The 20407-nt window shown below is 41.7% G+C and overlaps 1 protein-coding gene across 3 annotated transcripts in view; it reads left to right on the top strand.

The window, feature by feature from the left end:
- The window catches only part of LOC137064223 (E3 ubiquitin-protein ligase HECW1), a 121621-nt gene that overhangs the window by 55372 nt on the left and 45842 nt on the right, over window positions 1-20407 (top strand). For 2 of the 3 annotated variants that reach the window (XM_067435584.1, XM_067435585.1), the window contains 5 exons: window positions 6254-6423; window positions 9183-9325; window positions 9614-9714; window positions 10953-12272; window positions 14514-14615. In XM_067435584.1, the coding sequence (XP_067291685.1) occupies window positions 6254-6423; window positions 9183-9325; window positions 9614-9714; window positions 10953-12272; window positions 14514-14615 (1836 nt within the window). The remainder of the gene's footprint in view (window positions 1-6253; window positions 6424-9182; window positions 9326-9613; window positions 9715-10952; window positions 12273-14513; window positions 14616-20407) is intronic. The other variant, XM_067435586.1, reaches the window with a different exon arrangement.

The raw sequence follows: 20407 nt of genomic DNA, 5'->3' as shown, positions 1-20407 counted from the left end.
TAGCAATATAGCCGAAGGCATAAGATGATAATATGATTTTTTTTAATGCTCAAATAAATGTGAGCACTGTGCATTTATCCTGAAATATAGGCGCTTATTTTGATTTAACTTAAAGTAGCCTATACAAACAACAATGTATAATATTTAAATGCATCAAATAAAATGTTGACTTCTGTCCTTATTATATCATTTAAATAAATTAATATTCTTAGGGATTCAATACAGAACACACTTTCTTCTTTTACTGAGTTTAATTTTTGACAGAACTGTTGCAATTATTTATTTTGACAACTAATTTAGAAAGTCTTTACTTTACTAACATTTAGTCTTTACTTTCTCAGTTGCAAGGTTTAGAAACAGTCCTTAGACTCTAAAAAATGCTGGGTTAAAAACAACCCAAGTTGGGTTGAAAATGCACCAACCCAACAATTGGGTTGTTTTAACCCAATGGTTGAGTTGTTCTTACCCAGCAATTGGGTTGTCTTAAGCAACATTTAACCCAACCACTGGGTTAAAACAACTCAACCACTGGGTTAAAACAACTCAACCACTGGGTTAAAACAACTCAACCATTGGGTTAAAACAACTCAACCACTGGGTTAAAACAACTCAACCATTGGGTTAAAACAACTCAACCACTGGGTTAAAACAACTGAACCACTGGGTTAAAACAACTCAACCATTGGGTTAAAACAACTCAACCATTGGGTTAAAACAACTCAATTGTTGGGTTAGTGCATTTTCAACCCAACTTGGGTTGTTTTTAACCCAGCATTTTTTAGAGTGTACAGACTAACTCAGAACTGTTGAAGAGTTAATTGATAATATAAAATTCAAAGAAGATTGAATAATTTAGGCTATGTAGTTATCTGCATGTCTCATCCATGAAAGATGCAACAATGGAGAACAAGCTATTGGGTTTTTGAGAACCAGAACCAAGCTGACTGAGCAAGTTAAACTTTAGCTATAATGTAAGCCCCTTGCCTGGAGGTGGGGAATAACAAGAAAAAAAATGTCAAATTCACTCAATATTCCATGATCTAATTCACTATACTATCTCAATTAAAATCAAGTACACATTAAATGTATTCATTTGTGTTGTAGGCACTAAAACAGTCCAGTATATAATAGTCAAACTAATTTTTATGTTGAAATAACAAAGGTTTCTGTGCCACCGCAGAATGGATGCTGGCCCCTGCCCGGCCACCCCTATAAAAAAAATCCTGGCTCCGCCACTGTGTGACAGCAATGCCTCGTAATATAAAAGTAGTGCGCAAAACAGAAAAACAGCGCAAGATAAAGTATAACGTCAGAACAGTGACGGTGAAGGGGAAGAGGAATCACCACCATGTACCGCTAGGTTGTGATACAGTAGCAGCAGTAGCTAGATATGATAGTCTATCAAAATAATGAACTCCTTTTAAACTTAACAACTTAGTTAAGCTCCCAGTAGTTAGCTAGCCACCACACTAGAGCTGTGGAATATAATCATTTTTTATGTATGGCAACGTTGATACAAAAAATTCTGCATTGGCTACATAATTAATTAAATAGGCCTTATCGTACATGTTTCCTATAATCTTAAGAACATTTTGAGACGCCATGAATATGAACTAAAATGTGTTTTTAACATACTATCTCTGTATTTTTTTTTTTTTTTTAAAAAAAGCACATTTTAGTTCCTATTCAATGGTGTCTTTAAGTACCTTATGGAAATGCGCTTTTTCACTTATATTTGTGTATTTTATATAACAGATCTATAGATTTGGATGTTATTAAATACCATTTATTCCCATAAAATAAAAAGCTTTGTGATTAAAAAGATTGAGTATAATTGAGAATGATTCAATGACAAATGCATTTTTAACAGTCACTTGTTGCCACCTGGTGGGGTAAAAGGGGTGGGACCATAACTTTTAACGATTAATTAAGCAGGTCCAATGGATGAAGGGGCCCTCAGGAGGTAAAAGCCCAGGGGCCCCTTATAGTCTTGATGTGGCCCTGTGTGTGGGGGCATGTTTTTGTGACATATGAGGACTCAAATGTGTATAATGCCATGGGTATGACACAGGTATTACAGGAGAGGGTGAAATATGAGGACATTACCCATGGCCCCACTTTACAAAAGGCTTATAAATCACACAGGATGAGTTTTTATGAGAAAGTAAAAATGCAGAATGATTCCTGTGATGGGTGTGTGTGTGTGTGTGTGTGTGTGTGTGTGTGTGTGTGTGTGTGTGTGTGTGTGTGTGTGTGTGTGTGTGTGTGTGTGTGCGCGCGCGCGTGCGTGTGTGCGCGTGTGCGTGCGTGTGTGCGCGTGTGCGTGCGTGTGTGCGCGCGTGTGTGTGATGGGTAGGTTTAGGGGCAGTGTAGGGGATAGAAAATACAGTTTGTTCAGTATAAAACCATTACGCCAATGGAATGTCCCCATATGTCCCCAAAAACAAACGTGTGTGTGTGTGTGTGAGAAGGAATCAGATGTAGGAATCCACTGGGTTACACGCTGTGAGCATGAGGAATATTTCACCTGTGTCTGAATCTATCACTCTAAATGTCATCACACACTCAGACGCCTCATCTATCGTGTTAAAAACGCATTAAGCCCATATTCGGCCGATTATGACATGGCCATAAGGCATCCCAGCGAGACTCCGGCCTGCTGTCTGGATCCTGAAGAGGATAATTGGCTCCGTTGGGATTCTGACAGCTCCTGCTTTCCTCCTCATGTTCCCGATCAGACTTTACAGCTTTAGACTTAAGCCTCTCGCTTTCCTTGTTTCTCTGTAAGTTATGGTTTAATATTGCATGGACACTAGCGTATACAAAACATGAGAGAATATACAGTCGGAAAGCCAATAAAACTGTCTTCAACATAATAGAGTAAACCGCTGTCGAATGGCAACATTATTAGCCTAATATTAATATTGTGTTGAAATATAACAATAGTAATAATAATAATTTGATGAATTATTTATATTAGATTGTTTGCTAATTTTAACGTATTATTAATTAATTATGTGTGTATATCTTAATTATAATATATATATATATATTTGAAATAATTGTATTGTTAAATATATATTAAATATAAATTATCCAGATATTGAAGGGCATAATAATAATAATAATAATAATAATAATAATAATAATACATTTATTAATTATTTTTCTTAGAGAAAGAAGAATTTTAGATTTCTATTTTATTTTTCTGTTTTCTAATTTTAAAGTATTGTTAATAAATAATTTTTATATATATTTTCATCATAAAATATATATTTAAAAAAAAAAATATATATATATATTATCAATTATTTATATACATATATATATATATATATATATATATACAGTATATATATATATATATATATATATATATATATATATATATATATATATATATATATATGTATATATATATATATATATGTATATATATATATATGTATATATATATATATATAGATATAGATATATAGATATAGATATAGATATAATTGTTATTATTTTATTATGAATCCATTTTTGTTTAGTTTTACAAATAACATTTTATTACAATTACTAAAACAAATATAAACATAATATATGTATTAAATTAGCCAGATGTTGAAGGACAAAATTAATATTATTATTATTGTTGTTGTTGATTTTGAAATATATAGCAATAATAATACATTTATTATTTATTTGCACTATAAAATATATATTTCATAATATTAATTATATATATATATATATATATATATATATATATATATATATATATATATATATATATATATATATATATATTATATAATGTTATTATTAAAACAAATATAAATATATTGTTAAATATATATTAAATTATCCAGATGTTGAAGGGCAAAATTATTATTAGGGGCCAAGCACCGAAGGTGCGGAGGCACCTATTGAAATCGTTAGTGTTCCTATTATTATTCTGCTTCTTCTTCTTCTTCCGCCATAGGAGTCTCTGGCAGCCCATAGAACCGTATGGTAAAAAGTTGTGAAATTTGGCACACTCATAGAGGCCAGTCTGAGCTGTCACTATAGCAAATTTGGTGCCTCTAACTCAATCCCTCTAGCGCCACCACCTGTCCAAAGTTTCACTCATATTTATGCTTATAACTTTTGACCCCTAAGGGCTAGAAACAAAATTCTTTTTTCATCGGATTCCTTGGCTCAAGCCGATTCGATTTCACCCTATGATGTCATTTTCCGGTATGCAAATTTTCCCGCCATTTTGAATTTTCTGAAAAACCTACTTTTTCGAACTCCTCCTAGGCCGTTGCTCCGATTTTCACGAAAATTGAAACAGATCATCTTCAGAGCATGTTGACAAAAAGTTATGGAATTCAAGTTGATTCGTCCAATCGTTTTCAATAAACGCACAAACAAATTTTACGTGGAGGTTGCAAAAACACACTAAAGGCTATATCTCCGCAACGCTTTATCGTATTCAAACCAACCTTGGTACATGTCATCACAAGCATGACTTGAAGCAACATGCAGCGTTTCGGCGCAGCGCCACCTACCTGTCCGGAGATACGAAAAATGCCTATTTTGGCTTATAACTTCTGAACCGTTTATCCAAAAATCATAAAATTGGTCTCATTAGATTCAGGGCGTCATGCCGAGTCGACTGATATCCAATTTTACCATGTCGGCCATTTTGGATGTCGGCCATTTTGAATTATGTGCAAAAATGCTGTATTTTATGAACGCATGAACAGATTGTTATGAAACTTGGTATGGGTCATCACCACGATGCCCTGAAGTAGCCTGAGAAGTTTCGAAACAGCGCCACCTAGTGGAGAATTTTTTTTTTCAAACGCTTATAACTTTGGGTGTGGTTGACATATTTTGATGGGAGTGTGTTTTTTGGTCTCCTGAATCCTTGCCGACTCCAACGATACCAGACTTGCCAGGTTTCGGCATATGGTTTGCGCAGAGTTGTAATTTAGTGCTTAAAAAACATTTGCTGATATCTTCGAAACCGCTAGTCCGATCGAGACGAAACCAGCCTCAGAAGTTCGGAAACATAGGTCGATAGCTATACGCTAATGCCCAAATCTCAAAATATTGATAGTAAGGGGTAGTAAAATCCAATCAAAGTCAGGTGTCAGTCATTTTTTACGTGTTTTTTCATATAAATGTCTATAACTCCAAAACAAAATGAAATATTTTCACCAAACTTGACACACATATGTATGGGCTCACTACGAGGACACATAAAAAAATTGGTGGGATTGTGCCTCTTGGTGGCGCTATAATAAAACAAAACATGAAATTCCCATTGACTTCAATGCAGTATTACGGTTTAAAATGCTAATGCTATAATTTAAGAATGCACTAGTGTATCGTTACAAAACTCGGTATGTGTCTTCCGCTCTATGTCCCGAAGATATTCAAAAAGTTTCGGGGCAGCGCCACCTTGTGGTCAAAAGTTGTAATAAAATGTACAAAAATGCTAATAACTTTTGATTAAATTAGCCTATTGTAATGAGACTGGTCATAATACATTCATTGGCTCATGCCGAGAAGATAGATACCAATTTTGCCATATTTTGCAAACATATCTGTGCTCCATCTTGTTATTTGTTAAAAATCTACTTTTTCAAACTCATCCTAGACCGTTTGTCCGATTTTCACCAAAATTGATCCGTATCGTCTTCAGACCATGCTGACAAATACTTATGGATTTCGGATTGATAGACAAAACAGTTTTCATATACCACTGCAACAGAGTTGAGCCATGATGCAAAAATTACTCTTGAGGCTGTATCTCTGCAATGCTTTGACATATTGACACCAAACTTTGCATGTGTCATTGTCATCTCAATCTGACTAAACCACATCAGTTTCGTAACAGTGACACCTATTGGTCGAAAGTGATAAACCATTAAACCATTATTATTGACTGTATTTAAAATTTGACTGCTATTTTGCCTAAAATCAACTTAATAGGTCCTTAATGGCTCATTGTTGCAGTTGGCTTGAGACTTCCAGCCATGCTGGCATGTCTTGTCTTCTTCTTTGCGCTTGGCCCCGATAATGGCTGCTTGCAGCTATATTTATTATTATTATTGCTGTTGTTGGTGTTATCATTATTAATAATTGAAATAATACATTGTTAATAAATAATAATTATAAATACCATTAAATGATCAAATGTTTATCATGACGTGTTCATGTGTTGTTTATTATGTATATGTCTATAGTTCATCATAACTCTGGCTGTGCTGTATTGCAGACGTGCAGGCCGTGGGTCTGAAGAAGGGAATGTTCTTTAATCCAGACCCGTATCTGAAGATCTCCATCCGGCCTGGAAAGCAGAGCACCTTCCCTTCGCTCCCTCACCACGGCCAGGAGAAGCGATCCAGCATCGCCTGCAGCACCGTCAGCCCCGTCTGGAAGACAGAGGTCAGATCACACACGCAGACATAAAGCATTTAGAAAGACATCTAAAGCAGTCCCAGTCTGGAGAGCGTGGCTGCGTCCGAAAACTGAGCCAGCTGAGCCGTTGCCTCGCTGCCTTATCAGCAGGCCCACACGATATCTGCGTGGACAGAATTACGCTGATTTCTCAAAAAAATCAGTCAAAAAAATCACAAAAAATTCCACAGACTCCATATGGCCCTGCTTATCAGGCAATGACTTGTAAGGTCATGACAAAGAACTTGTGGTTGTTGTAACGTGCTATATAAATAAAATTTTATTGGTTGGTTGGCTGGCTGGCTGGCTGGTTGGTTGGTTGGCTGATTGGTTGGTTGGTTGGCTGGCTGGCTGATTGGTTGATTGGTTGGTTGGTTGGCTGATTGGTTGGTTGGTTGGCTGATTGGTTGGCTGGTTGGCTGGTTGGTTGGTTGGTTGGTTGGTTGGTTGGTTGGTTGGTTGGCTGGCTGGCTGGCTGGCTGGTTGGCTGGTTGGTTGGTTGGTTGGTTGATTAGTTGGTTGATTAGTTGGTTGATTAGTTGGTTAATTAGTTAGTTGATTAGTTGGTTGGTTGGTTGATTGGTTGATTGGTTGATTGGTTGATTGGTTGTTTGGCTGATTGGTTGGTTGGTTGGTTGGCTGATTGGTTGGTTGGCTGGTTGGTTGGCTGGCTGGCTGGCTGGCTGGTTGGCTGGTTGGTTGGTTGGCTGGCTGGCTGGCTGGTTGGTTGGTTGGTTGGTTAGTTGATTAGTTGGTTGATTAGTTGGTTGGTTGGCTGATTGGTTGGCTGGTTGGCTGGTTGGCTGGTTGGTTGGCTGGCTGGGTGGCTGGCTGGTTGGTTGATTAGTTGGTTGATTAGTTGGTTGGTTGGTTGATTGGTTGGTTGATTGGTTGGTTGGTTGGTTGATTAGTTGGTAGGCTGTTTGATTGGTTGCTTGCTTGGTTGGTTGGTTGGTTGGTTGGTTGGTTGGTTGATTGCTTGATTGATTGATTGGTTGGTTGGTTGGTTGGTTGGTTGGTTGGATGGATGGTTGGTTGGTTTGCTGGTTGACTGCTTGGTTTGTTGGTTGGTTGGTTGATTGATTGGTTGGTTGGTTGGTTGGTTTATTGCTTGATTGCTTGTTTGGTTGATTGATTGGTCGGTCGCTCGCTCGGTCGGTTGATCGCTCGCTCGGACGATCGATTGGTTGATTAATTGATTGATTGATTGATTGACCAGCAAACGCAACTTTTGGACGTCGTCTTATTTTCCCAGCTCAACTTTTACTGAATGGAAAGCACAGAATTGTGGGATATTAAAGGCAGCAAAGGATACATGTATGCTGCCTTCAAAAATGGATCAGATGAAGGTCTCTCAGGAGACAGGAAGTGAAGCAAACATTAGATTTGGACATTGCTTGGTTCCTTCATGGCTCCAAATGTGTCCTCCGAAGGCAGCATTTTCCTGGTTTCAGACGCAGCCTGTGTGTGTTTGATATGGAGCATCTTTGAGCACTGCAAAAAAATGCTTTTCTAGTCCAAACAAAAATTCTTAAAACAAGATTATTTGCTTACCCCACTGGCAGATTTTTTAGCTTATTTTAAGCAAAAACTCTGAATTTCGAGTTATTTTTTCTAAAAACGAGACATGAATTTGTACTTGTCTAGTAAATTTTTCTTAATGTAAGAATTTTTTGATATTTTGACTAGAAACAAGACAAAAATACTAAGTAAGAAAAGCATTTTTTTTGCAGTGAGCCGTCACATGAAAGCTTCTGACTCTCTGATGATGGCTCTGATCACAAACACATGGAGATCCAGCTCTCTGATAACTTTTGATTTAAACTCAACTTTATCCCAGCTTCTGTCTGCAACACATTTGGGAAAACATGCACAGAACACCTGCAAAACGGCATGGAGCTTGAAGTTTAAGGTTAAAAATTTTTAACCACCCAGCCACAGTTTCTCAGACACCTACCATGTCAAACACACAGGCCAACCTGAAGCGATCCTAAATTACTGTCAGCTATTTAGTTACATGTATATATGTGTTATATCTGATGGTTATACCAAGGTTATTAATGAATGAGGTTGATAAGGTTATTAATGAATGAGATTGATGAGGTTATTAATGAATGAGGTTGATGAGGTTATTAATGAATGAGGTTGATGAGGTTATTAATGAATGAGGATGATGAGGTTATTAATGAATGAGGTTGATGAGGTTATTAATGAATGAGGTTGATGAGGTTATTAATGAATGAGGATGATGAGGTTATTAATGAATGAGGATGATGAGGTTATTAATGAATGAGGTTGATGAGGTTATTAATGAATGAGGATGATGAGGTTATTAATGAATGAGGTTGATGAGGTTATTAATGAATGAGGTTAATGAGGTTATTAATGAATGAGGTTGAGGTTGATGGGGTTATTAATGAATGAGGTTAATGAGGTTATTAATGAATGAGGTTGGGGTTGATGAGGTTATTAATGAATGAGGTTGATGAGGTTATTAATGAATGAGGTTGATGAGGTTATTAATGAATGAGGTTGATGAGGTTATTAATGAATGAGGTTGAGGTTGATGAGGTTATTAATGAATGAGGTTGAGGTTGATGAGGTTATTAATGAATGAGGTTGAGGTTGATGAGGTTATTAATGAATGAGGATGTCAATCATGCAGAACAAAGAGAAGGGACTTGACGCGCTCAACATCAATCTGTGGATGTAGAACTGAGCAGTCTTATTTGATTTTGTATTCACAGCGGTTTAACTTTGTGTCCCTGCCGACGGACGTTTTGGAGATTGAGGTAAAAGATAAATTTGCCAAGAGCAGACCCATCATCAAACGCTTCCTGGGGAAGCTGGTGGTGCCGGTCCAGAGGCTGCTGGAGAAGCATGCAATCGGGTAGGTCTCTACTAACTACTACTATACTCAAGGGCCTAGATTTGGTTTGGACATGGGGGGGTTGAACGTTGGTAAGCTGCCTGTTATTTTCTATATATTAAAATATATTTAAATGATCATTTATGGACTGCATTTATAAAGCGCTTTTTTAAAATTAAATTTAAACGAGAATGCACATGGGCTCCTGCTGTGAGGTTTTTGGTATGCCTATGCATATATTTGATGGTTAATTGCCCATGAGATTTTAAATGTCAAGCATCCTTGTCTCTCTTGTCGTTGTGCAAACAGGGACCGTGTGGTGAGTTACACTTTAGGCCGACGGCTTCCAACAGATCACGTCAGCGGACAGTTGCAGTTTCGTTTTGAGATAACCTCATCAATTCATCCAGGTCTGCAGGGTGTTTACTACTGTTTCTGCTTTTCTCACAAACAACATACAAATCCTGAGATCATTTGTTTATGTATGATGAACACTAGTGCAGTTTTATTGGCAATAATCCAAAGTAAGCAAACAGAAACAATGACTATTTGACTTTTGAATTGACCTGACCTGACCTGACCTGACTTTTGGCCTTTTGACTTTTGACTTGACTTTTGAATTGACTTGAGTTTTGACTGGACCTGACCTGACCTGACCTGACCTGACCTGACCTGACCTGACCTGACCTGATCTGACCTGACCTGACCTGACCTGACCTGACCTGATCTGACTTTTGACTAGACTTGAGTTTTGACTTGGCTTGACACTTGACTTGAGTTTTGACTTGACTTGACTTGAGTTCTGACTTGACCTGACCTGACCTGACCTGACCTGACTTGACCTGACTGGAATTGAGTTTTGACTTGGCTTGACACTTGACTTGACTTGAGTTTTGACTTGACTTGACTTGACTTGACTTGACTTGAGTTCTGACCTGACCTGACCTGACCTGACCTGACCTGGCTTGGCTTGGCTTGACTTGAGTTTTGACTTGACTTGACTTGAGTTCTGACTTGACCTGACCTGACCTGACCTGACCTGACCTGACCTGACCTGACCTGACCTGACTTGACCTGACTGGACTTGAGTTTTGACTTGGCTTGACACTTGACTTGACTTGAGTTAAGTTTTGACTTGACTTGAGTTAAGTTTTGACTTGACTTGAGTTTTGACTTGACTTGACTTGAGTTCTGACTTGACTTGACTTGAGTTCTGACTTGACCTGACCTGACCTGACCTGGCTTAGCTTGACTTGACTTGAATTTTGACTTGACTAACTGACAAGGCAAAACATGAGGACTATATATACAGTGACTAGGGGAACACATGACTATGACAACCAATGAACAACCAGAAATTAACTCTATGAAAAGACAATGAACCACTGAGAACTATGGACACATGACTAGACCAACCAATGAAAACATGACACATAGACAAGGAAACCAATCAAAACAAGACACATGAATTTAGGGAAGAACACATCTTTTCCATCAGCACCTTGGTCTGCTTGTTTGGTGCGCACCAGGATTCGGATGGCAGCGTTCACACACTACACAAGTACTGGTTATTGCTAACAGTATCTTGTGGTACTTAATAGCTGGTCTTTTTAACCACTCTGACAGATTTATTTGTTCTCCTTGGTAGATGACGAAGAAGTGTCTCTCAATGCAATGCCAGTTTTTGATGTGGTACCAGACCCAGAGGCTGAGTTGGAGCCAAATGAGGACCCACCTCCAGCTACTGATCTGCCTATGGAGGATGCATTGAGTTTGGGACCTGACATCCTGGAGCTGCCTGCCGAATGTCCTCCAGACACAGAGACCCAAGATGCTGTGCTGCTTACCTCTCTAGATGATCCCCAACCTGAAGCTGACGGATCAGATGAGCTTGTAACAGCTCAAGGAGAGACACTATTGAGTGATGCCACTCAAGGAGAAACTGCGGAGCAAGAACATGGGAAAATAGAGTCAGAGGAGATGCAGGAAGAAACTCTGACTGAGACTCTTTTGGAGAACCAAGATGCTCAAGACACAGGTGGAGATGAAACAGGACCAACTGGAGAGAATGTAGAGATTGAGGGAGGCACAGAGCATGTTGACCTGAGGGTGGAAGGAGATGGAAATGAGGATGAAGCTTGTTCCCCAAGGATGCGGGGTGCCTTGAAGCGTAAAAGCAGACCCTGTTCGCTTCCTGTGTCCGAATTAGAGACAGTCATCGCCTCGGCCTGTGAGGAACCTGAGACGCCACGGTCTCACTACATCCGCATTCATCATTTGCTGCACAGCATGCCGTCAGCTCAGTGCCACCATGACAGCCAAGATGAAGATGAGGTTCTTGAACCCGAATCCTCAGAGGAAATCACTGTCAAACCCCAAGAGGACAAGGAGGAAGATGAGGATGAGGTGTCTGAAGCTCAGTCTCCATCCATCGTGCCTGAGTGTCCTAGACCCTGTTGCAGGCGGACCCTACCACGCAGCCTCTCCATCGATCGCTTGTCCGAACTCAACCAGCTTCTGGAGGGGGAAAGACCCTCACCTCACAGCCTCCGGCTGGGCAGCGAAGATGGGGAAGTGGGAGGTGGAGGCAGAAGGGAACCTCGAGTGAGTGAGTGTGAGCTGTGCGACAATTCGTGCTATAGCACTTCATGTTACAGCACGTCCTGTTACAGCACTTCCTGTTACAGTAATTCGGGTTATGAGGGTCGTAACCACCTTTGCAGCCATACGCGCCTCTCTTCGGTTGATAGCACACGTCTGTCGGAAAGCACAGTTTTCTCCTCGCAGGAGGAAGAGGAGGAAGAGAACAGTGCGTTTGAATCCGTCTCGGACTCGATGCAGAGTCCAGAGATAAGAGAGCCAGGAGACGGGATGGTTCAATGGAGGGAGTCGTCACCGGAGGAAAGTCCCCAGAGGGAAGGGGCGGTGGATGGGTCGCCAGTAGCTGGGCCCAGTGTTAGGCCATCAGGTGAGGAACCTTGTCCAAATTATACATTGATGAAAAGTCTTGCTAAACTCTTGGATGTCCCTGGTGAAATGTCCAGCATTGCTGGTCCTGGCATAAGGTATGTTTTGCATGCTAGGACCAGCATGGGATGTTAGTTGCTGGTTTGCTCCTCCCCTGAATGGGAAGTAGGCGTGCACTTTACCAGCTCTATTAATCATAAACTAGACTGGACCAACATGAAAATTGTGTTAATTTATGCCAGAGGTGGACAAAGTACACAACTTAAAGTACTTCGGGTCAAATATTAGTCCGTTACTAGTGAAACTGATTTTTACTTAAGTAAAAGTACAGAAGTATTTGTTTTCAAATGTACTTAAGTATCAAAAGTAAATATTCTTTTTTATGTCAACACATTATTTTATTATAGTTGTATAAATGCACATTATGCCATCATGGTTTAAGCCAGTCAGTGACGCTCCATCTGACACACTAGCATACGACTAACTTAAACTCATTTAAATACTTGTAGAAAAGTTACAAAGCTCTTTATAAAGCTGCTGTCATTTTAAGGCCGAATGCACGGATCCAATACACTGATACACATCTGATATTCTCACACTGTTCACCTTCACTGAAGACAGAATCAACTTTGTTTATGTGAATACTCCACTAAATGAGCATTTTGACATTCGTCTTCTTCCATTTTGCTCTAAACTATAAATCAGTGTTTAATAAATGCTGTGAAATCATTGAACTTCACGAGACTCTACAAGAGTGATTCCTGAAAGGCTTTCTGCAAAAACCCAAACACTTTTTAAAGAAGAAAAAAATCATCTACTGACTTTCAAAGCTACGACAGAAACGACTTTCGACTTCGAGGACCTTGATAGAAATGTACTGGAGTAAAAAGTATGATATTTGTCTTTCAAATGTAATGTAGGTAAAGTCATAAGTTTCCAGAAAAAATATGACTTAAGCAAAGTACAGATACTCAAAACGTGTCCTTAAGTACAGTACTCAAGTAAATGTTCAAGCAAAGTATATTGAGACAAAAAATAATGAATTAATTATATACAAATATATATATACACTCACCTAAAGGATTATAAGGAACACCATACTAATACTGTGTTTGACCCCCTTTCGCCTTCAGAACTGCCTTAATTCTACGTGGCATTGATTCAACAAGGTGCTGAAAGCATTCTTTAGAAATGTTGGCCCGTATTGATAGGAGAGCATCTTGCAGTTGATGGAGATTTGTGGGATGCACATCCAGGGCACGAAGCTCCCGTTCCACCACATCCCAAAGATGCTCTATTGGGTTGAGATCTGGTGACTGTGGCGGCCATTTTAGTTCAGTCTACTCATTGTCATGTTCAAGAAAGCAATTTGAAATGATTCGAGCTTTGTGACATGGTGCATTATCCTGCTGGAAGTAGCCATCAGAGGATGGGTACATGGTGGTCATAAAGGGATGGACATGGTCAGAAACAATGCTCAGGTAGGCCGTGGCATTTAAACGATGCCCAATTGGCACTAAGGGGCCTAAAGTGTGCCAAGAAAACATCCCCCACACCATTACACCACCACCACCAGCCTGCACAGTGGTAACAAGGTATGATGGATCCATGTTCTCATTCTGTTTACGCCAAATTCTGACTCTACCATCTGAATATCTCAACAGAAATCGAGACTGACCAGGCAACCAGGCAACATTTTTCCAGTCTTCAACTGTCCAATTTTGGTGAACTTGTGCAAATTGTCGCCTCTTTTTCCTATTTGTAGTGGAGATGAGTGGTACCCGGTGGGGTCTTCTGCTGTTGTAGCCCATCCGCCTCAAGGTTGTGTGTGTTGTGGCTTCACAAATGCTTTGCTGCATACCTTGGTTGTAACGAGTGGTTATTTCAGTCAAAGTTGCTCTTCTATCCGCTTGAATCAGTTGGCCCATTCTCCTCTGACCTCGAGCATCAACAAGGCATTTTCTCCCACAGGACTGCTGCATACTGCATGTTCTTCCCTTTTCACACCATTCTTTGTAAACCCTAGAAATGGTTGTGTGTGAAAATCCCAGTAACTGAGCAGATTGTGAAATACTCAGACCGGCCCGTCTGGCACCAACAACCATGCCACGCTCAAAATTTCTTAATTCCCATTTTTTAGGTGAGTGTATATATATGTTACATCCTGCCAGTTGAGAACCACTGATTTATGGCATATGCAGATTGTCATAAGTCATGGGCCTGTATTGTGATTTTGTTGTAGGCAGTTGTCATTTGCACTGCAGTCATCATGCTCTCACTCAGCTTCCTGCTTTGCTGTCTGATCCCCAACATTACCCAAGTGTTGATGATCCATTACCACCAAGTAAGCTTTCCTGAGTCAACCATTTCCCTCGCTTATGCCATTAACCTGCTACCTTCTGTGTGTGTGTGTGTGTGTGTGTGTGTGTGTGTGTGTGTGTGTGTGTGTGTGTGTGTGTGTGTGTGTGTGTGTGTGTGTGTGTGTGCCTGTGTGTGTGTGTGCCTGTGTGTGTGTGCCTGTGTGTGTTGTGTGTGTTTGATGGAAGAGAGTGAATCCCATGTCATCTCAGATCATGTTTCTGAATGCTCACTCCCATCATCTTCATCAATGCATCTTATCATTGATATTGATAATTATCAGCTTCTCCTTTCTACTGAAACTATCAGAAGAGTTGGATATAGTACATACAACATATTACCAAAATGTACATGCCTGCCTTTACATGCACATGAGCTTTAATGCCATCCCATTGTTAATCCGTGGGGTTTAATATGGATTCGGCCCACCCTCTCTAACAGCTCCAGCTCTTCTGGGAAGGCTTTCCTCAAGGTTTAGGAGTGTGTTTATGGGGATTCTTGCCCATTCTTCTAGAAGCTCATTTGTGAGGTCAGGCACTGATGTTGGACGAGAAGGCCTGGCTCTCAGTCTCCGCTATAATTCATCCCAAAGCTGTTCTATCGGGTTGAGCTCAGGACTATGAGCAGGCCAGTCAAGTTCCTTCACACCAAACTCCTCATCCATGTCTTTATGGACCGACGCTTTGTGCACTGGAGCGCAGTCATGCTGGGACAGGAAGGGGCCGTCCACAAACTGATCCCACAAAGTTGGGAGCATGAAATTGTCCAAAATGTCTTGGTGAAGCATTAAGAGTTCCTTTCACTGGAACTAAAGGGCCAAACCCTGGGGGGAAAAACCCATAATCCCCCCTTCACCGGCACAATGCAGCCAGGCAAGTCCTGTTCTCCTGGCGACCGCCAACCGTCCATGGGATTGTCAGACTGAAGCGTGATTAGTCGCTCAGAGAACACGTCTCACTGCTCTAGAGTCCAGTGGCGGCTGCTTTATTCCACTGCATCCCACGCTTTGCATTGCTCTTGGTGATGTAAGGCTTGGATGAGCTGCTCGGCCATGGAAACCCATTCCATGAAGCTCTCTACGCTGTTCTTGAGCTCATCTGAAGGCCACAGAAGTCTGGAGGTCTGGAGCTGTTGACTCTGCCGAAAGTTGGTGACTTCTGTGCACTGTAACCCTCAGCATGCGCTGACCCCGCTCTGGGATTTAACACTTCATGGCTGAGTTGCTGTTGTTCCCAATGGCTTCCACTTTGTTCTAATCCCACTAACAGTTGAGCGTGGAATATTTAGTAGTGAGGAAATGTCAGGAATGGACTTATTGCACAGGTGGCAGCCTATCACGGCCCCACGCTTGAGTTCACTGAGCTCCTGAGAGCGACCCATTCTTTCACTAATGTGTGTAGAAGCATCTGCAGGCCTTCTTGTTTCCATCCCAATCAGAAATAAGATTATTTTTTCTCCCCCCACTGGCAGATCATTTTCACAGTTTTAAGCAAAAACTCACTTCATTTTGATTTGATTTTCAACAAAACAAGAACAAATATCTTATGACATTTTACCTTTAAAGTAAATGCATCTTGATTTAAGGCTTTTTAGATATTTAGACTAGAAACAAGACAAAATTACTGAGTAAGAAGAGCATTTTCTTCAGTGTAGTTAGTATTTGGGTAAATGAAAACATGCTTGAATATGTCTTGGTGTTTAATACGCAATATCACATGCTTGTTTAGGAAAATGAGCAGGCCAAGCTTCATAAACGAACAGAACACGCCGAATTGATCTGTAGTTCTGTGTCTGTGTAAAGCGCCGCTCGAGAGGGATTTGCAGAGAACTTATTCTGCCTTCACGTGCTATCAGAAGTTTCCCACTTCCCACTTTGGAAGTCGTGATTACGAGCTTGTTGTGTTCAGGTGCTTTGTTGTCAGAGAGAATAGAGGACGCCAGGTTCATACTTTTGTGCGTCTTTGGAAAATGTTATTTAAACACTATAACCATTTCAGTAATTTCCCAGAAAATCATAGACTCACTGGCAAACACAGCAGCACAACACGAAAGCATATCGTTTATAATCACATTCACACTAAAGGCATAATGAAGACAATAAAGGCTGCTAAAGACTAAAATGGCAATAGATTTCAGCCATTCATGATCCTATTGTATAGCTACTTCACCACACTATCTAGATAGTCAGCTTGCTCACTATTCTGGAATGATGGTCGACTAGATGTGATTTTCGATGTGTTTAAAATACACAATATGCTTCAACTGATTATTAATTTATGTATATATGTACTACTTTAACGACAAGACAAGACAATGAAATTGTTGTGGGAAAAAAACCAATAAAACTCCTGCCACAGCAGAAATCCGTCTCCCATCCGCCATTTTGAAGGGTTATGCCACGGCCATCTCGGGAACTTGGGTATCAAAATTATTTCCGAACTTCCCAGTGGTAAACACGACACCAGAGGGAATTCATGTGCAATTTTTACTTGAAAATCGTATTTACGATAATTCAGATAGAACGTGAAGGCAGCATTAAGCACAATTGACATAAATGAGCTTGTGTCTCGCGAGATAAGTGCCGTCGGATCGGTCTCTCCAGGGCTTTCTTCACAGTTGCCATAGTGATCGGCTGCGACGAGGCTGAGTGTGTATGAGTTTGTTCAAAGCAAGTCAGATAAGATGCTTTAACGTTCAAAGTAAGATAGTGTAGAGCCCAATCATTCTCAAATCATGGTTAAATTGCTTGGATGTGGAGGAAAACTAAAGCACCAAATGGACCTGAGACACTTAAACAAATCCTGTCAGTCCAATATAGACAGATCCTGTTCCTCGCGGAGCGCTCTACTGAGACCAATATAATGAGATCTTATGTATGAACGTACAACACACAAATGAGTGTGTGTGTGTGAGTGTGTGTGTGTGTGTGTGTGTGTGTGTGTGTGTGTGTGTGTGTGTGTGTGTGTGTGTGTGTGTGTGTGTGTGTGTGTGTGAGTGTGAGTGTGAGTGTGAGTGTGAGTGTGAGTGTGAGTGTGAGTGTGTGTGTGTGTGGCCTTGTTTGGCAAAACTTGTGAGGACACAAATCTCCTCACTTATATAGTAAAATATGAAAATGACTCACTAGTGAGGACATTGGACTGGTCCTCACTAAGTTAGAAAGGCTTATAAATCGGCCAAAACATGTTTTTATTTAAATCTGTTGTTTTGCACATGTTTCTGTGATGGGTAGGGTTAGGGATAGGGGTTAGGGGATAGAAAGTATCATTAACCTGATATAAAATCAATGGAAGTCGATGTAATGTCCTCACTAATATAGTGAAACAAACCTGTGTGTGTGTGTGTGTGTGTGTGTGTGTGTGTGTGTGTGTGTGTGTGTGTGTGTGTTGGAACAACAAATTTGGGGATACTCCCTAAGCATCAGCGCATCTGAAGTATGAATGAAACTAGTCCAATCCTGATTGGTGCTGCGTTATGAAGTAGATGTGACGGCATACCTGGAAGCTATAAAGGGGAGACCGGCGCATAGTAGCGTCAATTATCGCTCTTCAGCATAGCGCTCTGTGTGAATTGTCTGTCTATTTATTGTTGTTTGCCTGATATATATAAGAAAATATATATTTAAAAAAAGTAATATGGCGACTGAGTTTAAAAGGTGTGTGCACCTGTATCCCCGCTTCATTTCGGGAGCAGACACACACACTCTCTATGTGTGCAGTGCCTGGGCGTTCAGCATGCTCAGGCGGCTCTCGAGGGAGCCGCCTGCAGTCATTGTGAGCGGCTGAAGCTCAAGGTGCTTCGCTTGAGGTTGGCGTTCTTTGACGAGGCCGGCCAACCACGTGAGCCCCGTGGTTCTGGGCCCACGGCCGCCGAGGTATCGCAGATCATGGGGCTCACAACTGGATATGTCAGTGGAGATTGAGACTGCCAAGGCACTTTCTCAAACTTCCTCTGACAGTTCAGAGGTTCTCCCTCCCCGTGTGGAAGCCCGCTTCAGGCAATGAGTTGTGCAAGTCTTGGAATAGGCCATACTCATTTCCAAACCCCCTGTACTGGATTATGCTAATGTACTAGGGGCGTGTGAGGCCGGCTATGGGACGATGCCGCGGGTGGAAGATGCTCTCGCGAGCTATCTTTCACCTGGATCGGCATCGTCCCTGAAAGCCCCGGTACTGCCCACCAAACCCTGCCGAGATACATCAGCTTTGGTGGGCAGGGCATATATGGCGGCGGGTCGGGCTGTTGTTCCTTGCGCAGACTGTCTATGTCTATTCTGCAGGGCTACCAGGCCCTCACCAGAGGACATCATTGAGCTCAGGAAGGCTGCGGATTTGTCTCTCCACGTCATCAAGGAGAGGGGCCCGTGCCAGCTCTGCTGGTGGGTCCCCCATGGCAGGTCCCTCTGAGGAGGGGCCTCCTATCGCAGATGGGGGCTGCAATATTTCACCCCCGCCCAGAAATATGGAACCTTTAGGTCTGGTCCCTGAGGGGGCCAGGTACCAGGAGGCTGGACTTTCAGCAGATGTTATAGAGACCCTACTTAGTTCCAGGGCTCCGTCTACGAGGAGATTGTACAGCCTCAAGTGGAATGTTTTCGCTACTTGGTGTAGAGAGCGTGAGCTTGACACAGTTAACTGCCCAGTGGCTTCAGTGCTGGAGTTCCTCCAAGACTGTTTCTCTGCAGGGCTTACCCCGTCCACAATCAAGGTGTACGTGGCTGCTATTGGAGCTTTCCATGCTCCATTGAGTGATGGGCCTTTGGGTAGGCACTAATTGGTTGTACGTTTCCTCCGTGGGGCTCGGAGGATGAGGCCTGTAGCCCATACCAGAGTTCCTACATGGGATCTGGCAGTGGTACTCGAAGGTTTGGCTGAGGCCCCCTTCGAGCCACTGGAATCGGTTGAACCTAAGAACCTAACCCTAAAAGTGGCATTTATCACCTCTCTGAGGAGAGTTGGGGATCTCCAGGCCTCGGCAGTTACACCAACTTGCCTGGAGTTTGCCTCCAGTGGTGTTAAGGCCATCTTGCACCCTAGGCCAGGCTATGTGCCCAAGGTGCCCTCTAATGTGGTCAGGTCCTTGGTTCTTCAGGCATTTCATTCCCCGCCTCTTGTGACAGCGGAAGAAGGGAGACTATTTCTCTTGTGCCGGTTAGGGCCCTGAGGATATATTTTGAAAGATCAGCTCAGTGGAGAAAATCAGACCAGTTAGTGTATTTTGGCTCACCCAAGAAAGGATTGCCTGCATCTACCCCTACTATTAGTAATTGGATTGTGCAGGGTATAGCCTTGGCATATCAGGTGCGCAATCTGCCTTCCCCTATAGCCATGAGGGCCCATTCCAACAGGGGCATGGCCTCCTCGGTGGCCCTTCTCTCCGGAGTCCCTATGCAGGACATCTCTAAAGTGGCCGGTTGGGCCACTCAGCACACTTTTATAAGCTTTTACAGCCTACACCTCCCTGCGACGCCCTAATTGTGCCTGGTCTTCAGCTTCACAATAGGGCAGGCGTACCCTTGGTGTGGTCCAGTGGGTACTCGTTCCCGCAGTGCGAAGTTCCCTCGTCTCGTCGCCACATCGCGTATCGCCTGAGAGCGCTTGCTTCATCGCGATAATTGACGCTACTATGCGCCGGGCTCCCCTTTATAGCTTCCGGGTATGCCGTCACATCTACGACATGACGCAGCACCAGTCAGGATTGGACTAGTTTCATTTATAATTCAGATGCGCTGATGCTTAGGGAGCATCCCTAAATTCGTCGTTCCGACGCAGTGCGAAGTTC

Source organism: Pseudorasbora parva, chromosome 24, assembly GCF_024679245.1.
Source record: "Pseudorasbora parva isolate DD20220531a chromosome 24, ASM2467924v1, whole genome shotgun sequence".
NCBI classification, from domain to species: Eukaryota; Metazoa; Chordata; class Actinopteri; order Cypriniformes; family Gobionidae; genus Pseudorasbora; species Pseudorasbora parva.
This window is presented reverse-complemented; position numbering and strand designations above follow the sequence as displayed.